This window comes from Macaca fascicularis, chromosome X, assembly GCF_037993035.2.
Source record: "Macaca fascicularis isolate 582-1 chromosome X, T2T-MFA8v1.1".
NCBI lineage: Eukaryota > Metazoa > Chordata > Mammalia > Primates > Cercopithecidae > Macaca > Macaca fascicularis.
Genome location: NC_088395.1, coordinates 155,900,922 through 155,905,180, shown reverse-complemented (window position 1 = coordinate 155,905,180; position 4,259 = coordinate 155,900,922). Strand labels below are relative to the sequence as shown.

Genomic DNA, 4,259 nt, shown 5'->3' with positions numbered 1-4,259 from the left:
AAAAAAAAAAAAAAAAGCCTGTGTAGGGCAACTCCCATTTTTAAAACCCTTGGATCTCGTGAGACCCATTCACTATCACCAAAACAGCACAGGAAAGGTCTGTCCCCATAATTCAGTCATCTCCCAAACCTCTAGTCAAAAGCCCTAGCTGAGATTCTAGCTGATAGCCAGCACCAGCTGCTAGCAATGTGAATAAGCAATGTGAATAAGCTATCTTAGACATCTATCTCAATCAAGCCTTGGGATGACCACAGTTTCAGGTTGACATCCACCTCAACTGCAGAATCAATCCCACATGATAATTGCTTAGCCAAACCCTTGTCAAATTTCTGGCCCATAAAAATCGCAAGCAAAATAGAATGGTTTATGTAAGTCGCTTAATTTTTTCCACAATTTGTTACATAGTGATAATAATTGGAAAACAAGCTAAGAAATCAACCGATAAGAGGCATGTTTTTCTGTCTTCCAGTACCACTCCCTCTATGGCCATGTGAGCAGAACAAGTGGAATAGAAAGGAAGATGCCTTGAAAGAGAAAGAGATCTTCAGTTTACCCTCTCCTATTGTCTGGATGAAATATTCCTATAGAAGGAAGATCTACACCTCAGCCAAAAGTGTGCTTTAAAGCATGTGGCTTATGAGCTATTAAACTGATGGAAAAATTGGGTATTACATTCGCTTGTGCCTTTAGTAATCCAAACATGTGTTATCATCAAGTGTTTGCTATGTGTTTAATGCTCTGATAGGCACTTTGGGAAATATAAAGAAATAATATAAAAGATGTCTTTTTATTCAAGGAGTTTACAAACTTCTCAGCATTATATATTTTTTGCCATTTGATTTAAACAGTGCATTTGAAACATGTTACAGTACTGGAATTCCATAAACAAAATTTAGTTTAACATTCAAGCCTCTCACTGTCTATTCCAGCAAAACTGAAACCGTTGTGCCCAGATAGACATGCTGGCTGGGAGAGTACTTGTCCCTTGTGCCTTTGACAGAGGAGCCAAGATGTGGATGAGCCCTTGTAGGCTCTCCCATAACATCTTTCACAGTAGGTCCTCAACAGAAAGCACCCAACAACTTCCAGGGGCCCCAACACATGCCACCCACATTCTGTTTGATTCTCATTGTCACCTTCTTTTGACCTGCTTTTAGTACTTTGTCCCCAGAGTCCTTCCTTTTGTCACCTGAGAGACATGACGAAGTGGTGAGAAATGAACTACTGCTCAGGAAGTGGGCCTCAGGCCGGGAGGAGTGGGAACAGCATGGGCTCCAGGGGAATCAGACTAGATATCTGGTTCCAGTCCTGTTACTTACTACCCTTGTGATCCTGGGACACTCTCAAGCCCTGTGAGCCTCAGATTCTTCGTCCATGAAGCTTGACCAATAGGACTGTTGGAGTGTATGTAATGTAAGTGATGCACCTGGCTCCAGTCCTAACACAAATAAGAAGTTTACGGAATGGCAGATGGCTTTTATTTCTATTATTTGACCCCAGATCCTAGTATTCTGGGATTTTGTTATTGTTGTTGTGGTTCTCCGGGACTTCTCAGAAAATATGCAACCTAATAGGACATAGAACAATTACTCAGCCAAAAAAAAGGAAGTTTTGCTAATGCATTTCACTTAGTTTACCCTCTCACAAGGTATACTTCAAAATTTCAGTGTGCGAAACTCTCCCCCAACTGGGATGCAACTCAAAGCTCTTAGAATAAAGTCCTTCCTTCTCTCTCAGCTTCTTTTACATCCAAATCACATTTTTCATTGATTATATCATGACCCAAAATCTTTCCCTTGTTATAATTGGCCAAATTGCACTTCAGATAAGCTGGTTAGAATGTCCCTTTAATAGAGTCAGCTCAGGCTATCACAACCAGGAAGAAAAGCACCTGGCCAGTGGCATCTGGGCCTCACATCCCAGCAGATTCATGCTTATCTCTCAGGAAACCCTTGCATAGGATGGATATCCATCACCAACCTCGTGTGCTGTGTTGAATCACACTGAGACAAGCGTGTAGGACACCTCCCATTCCTGCCCCAGGAAGAGATGACTCTCTGTTTCCTCCACCATCCAAAAGGAACTGCTGAGCAATTTTCCTTCCCAAGCTTTTCTCTTGTCCTCTGAGAATCTGGCTCTGCCCCCACCCATTTCACTAGAATCAGCTCACCCAAAAGGCACTGTAGTTTCCCAAAGCCCAAAAGGCCTTGGCTCAGGGCATGTACACTCCACCACTCTCACCTGTTGCCTCACACCCTCACCCCTCTCTTATATTTCCTTTAGATCTTAGGGGACACCTGGCCAGCTTAGTTATATGAATACAGATCCTAGACTCAACCACCATAAGGTTAGGGCTGGGCCTGGCTTACTTTAGCATCTCCAATACTAACCCAGGGTCTTCCAAATAGCAGAAACTCAATGAATGTTTCAGGAAAACATGAGCCAGTGACCAAGGGGACTTCTTTATTCATATTTAATTATATCACATTCTCAAGCCAAGCAAATTCAGGTACACATATGCATTTTTTAACTATACAGTGTACAGTAAGAGGTACAAGGAAGGCAAGAGTTAGCTACTGTTTGATTGGGATGGGTAGGAAATGCGAACTCTTGCATTAACCCTGGCCACATGCTCCAGGACTTTCACATAGCTGGTTTCAGCGAGGGCCCTTGGACCCCACAGGAACTCGTAGCGCACAGGATCACTGCCGGGCACCTGGTGGTACTCCAGGTAGTTTTCCTGCACCCAATCTTGGGTGAGCAGCTTCCTGAGCTCCCAATAGGCGCTGTGCTCCCTCCCATCATACAGCCCCATCACACTCAACGCTTCCCAGATTGCCTCCTCTGGGGCGCAGCTGCCCTCCATTACGATCATGCCCAGGACGATTATCAGGAGGCCGGTCTTGGGCGTGCTCTGATCATCACCCAGCAGGCCGTCATAGGAGAGGCCCAGGCAGGTGACAAGGACGTAGCAGTGGCCGGCGGGGTCCACTTCCTTCACGTCAATGCCAAAGATCACCTGCATGCACTCAGAGGCTTTGCTGAAGATCTCAGGAAAGTGGTTTTTGTAATTTTTGATGACACTCTCCAGCATTTCTGCCTTTGTGACCGGCTCCTTAATTTGATATTTGCGGAGCAGGAAATGAACTAACTCAGCCACTTTCTCATCAAGTGCTTCCCGGAAAAGGGACTCCAGGTGAGCTGGGTCTGGGGAGGTGCTTGGCCCCTCCTCTTCATTGCTGCTGGAAACCTCATTGGATTGGCTCCATAGAGTGTCGTCGGTGACGGTCAGGGAAGAGGAGGCACCCCGAGGACTCTGGGCAGGACTCAGTGACCCAGAATCAGGCACCTCCTCCAGGGTTCCCGCGATCAGAGTAGAGGAGGAGGATGCAGTCTTCTGCTCCTCAGTTGTGAGAATCTGCACATCCATAAGCCCCGGTGCATCTCCTTGGGCCTGACGGCCTTCCTCAGCCTTGCAGGACTGACGCTTCTGCCGAAGAAGCATGATGACTCAGGTCAGGGCAGCAGGCGAGTGTGGGCCGGAGCTGGGCAATTGAGACCCACAGGCCTGGGGAGAGAGGAAGCGTGTGAGAGGCCTCAGCTGGGTACCACACCCTGGATGCCCTAACAAAGGCCTACTTACAGGTCTCCTTCAGTGCTCCTCTGGGGCCTCCCGACCTCCCGGCTGGCCTGTTCCCTGCGAACCTGAAAGAGGAATTGAGAGGGCATCTCAGGGTGCAGCCTCTGGGCAAAGGCTATGGCTCCAGGACTGACAGAAGGGCTGGTAGAGCCAGGAACTGTGGGGTTCCTGTTGTTTTGATGCTAGAGGGGCCTCTAGTATACACACAGGGGAAACACCACCTCAGCTTGACTGCTGGTACTGCCTGGACCTCTTATGCTCTGTGACTAAAGATACTGCCTCAGACCAAGGCCTCACAGCCTGGTTTCTGGAGCTCCTAGAAGATAAATCGAGGGGGAACTCAGGCTGCAGACTACAAGCACAGCCCCAGTACCCCAGTGCTGTCAGGAGGTTGAGCCTGACTCTGTGAACTCCCCACTATTTTGTGTGGATGGTTCTTTCTGTGCTCACTCAGGGCCCTCATCTTTCTCCTGGCAGGGCCCGGATCTGGCCCTTTTCCTGCCTGAGAAACTTTCAGATCAAGGGTTCACATCCCTGATATGGAAGAGAAGGACATAAAGGGACCCACATCTGGCCCCATGTGCCCAAGGCCTCCTGGGGAAAAAGCAATAGCTACAGA

General features: G+C 47.7%; 1 protein-coding gene across 1 annotated transcript; it reads right to left on the bottom strand.

Moving 5' to 3' along the window:
* Nucleotides 1–2,544: 2,544 nt before the first annotated feature.
* On the bottom strand, nucleotides 2,545–3,564 carry LOC102141584 (melanoma-associated antigen 8-like). The gene has a single exon (XM_005594787.4). The coding sequence runs from the start codon at nucleotides 3,503–3,505 to the stop codon at nucleotides 2,570–2,572; it is 936 nt and encodes a 311-aa protein (XP_005594844.2). The 5' UTR covers nucleotides 3,506–3,564; the 3' UTR covers nucleotides 2,545–2,569.
* Between the last annotated feature and the right edge of the window lie 695 nt (nucleotides 3,565–4,259).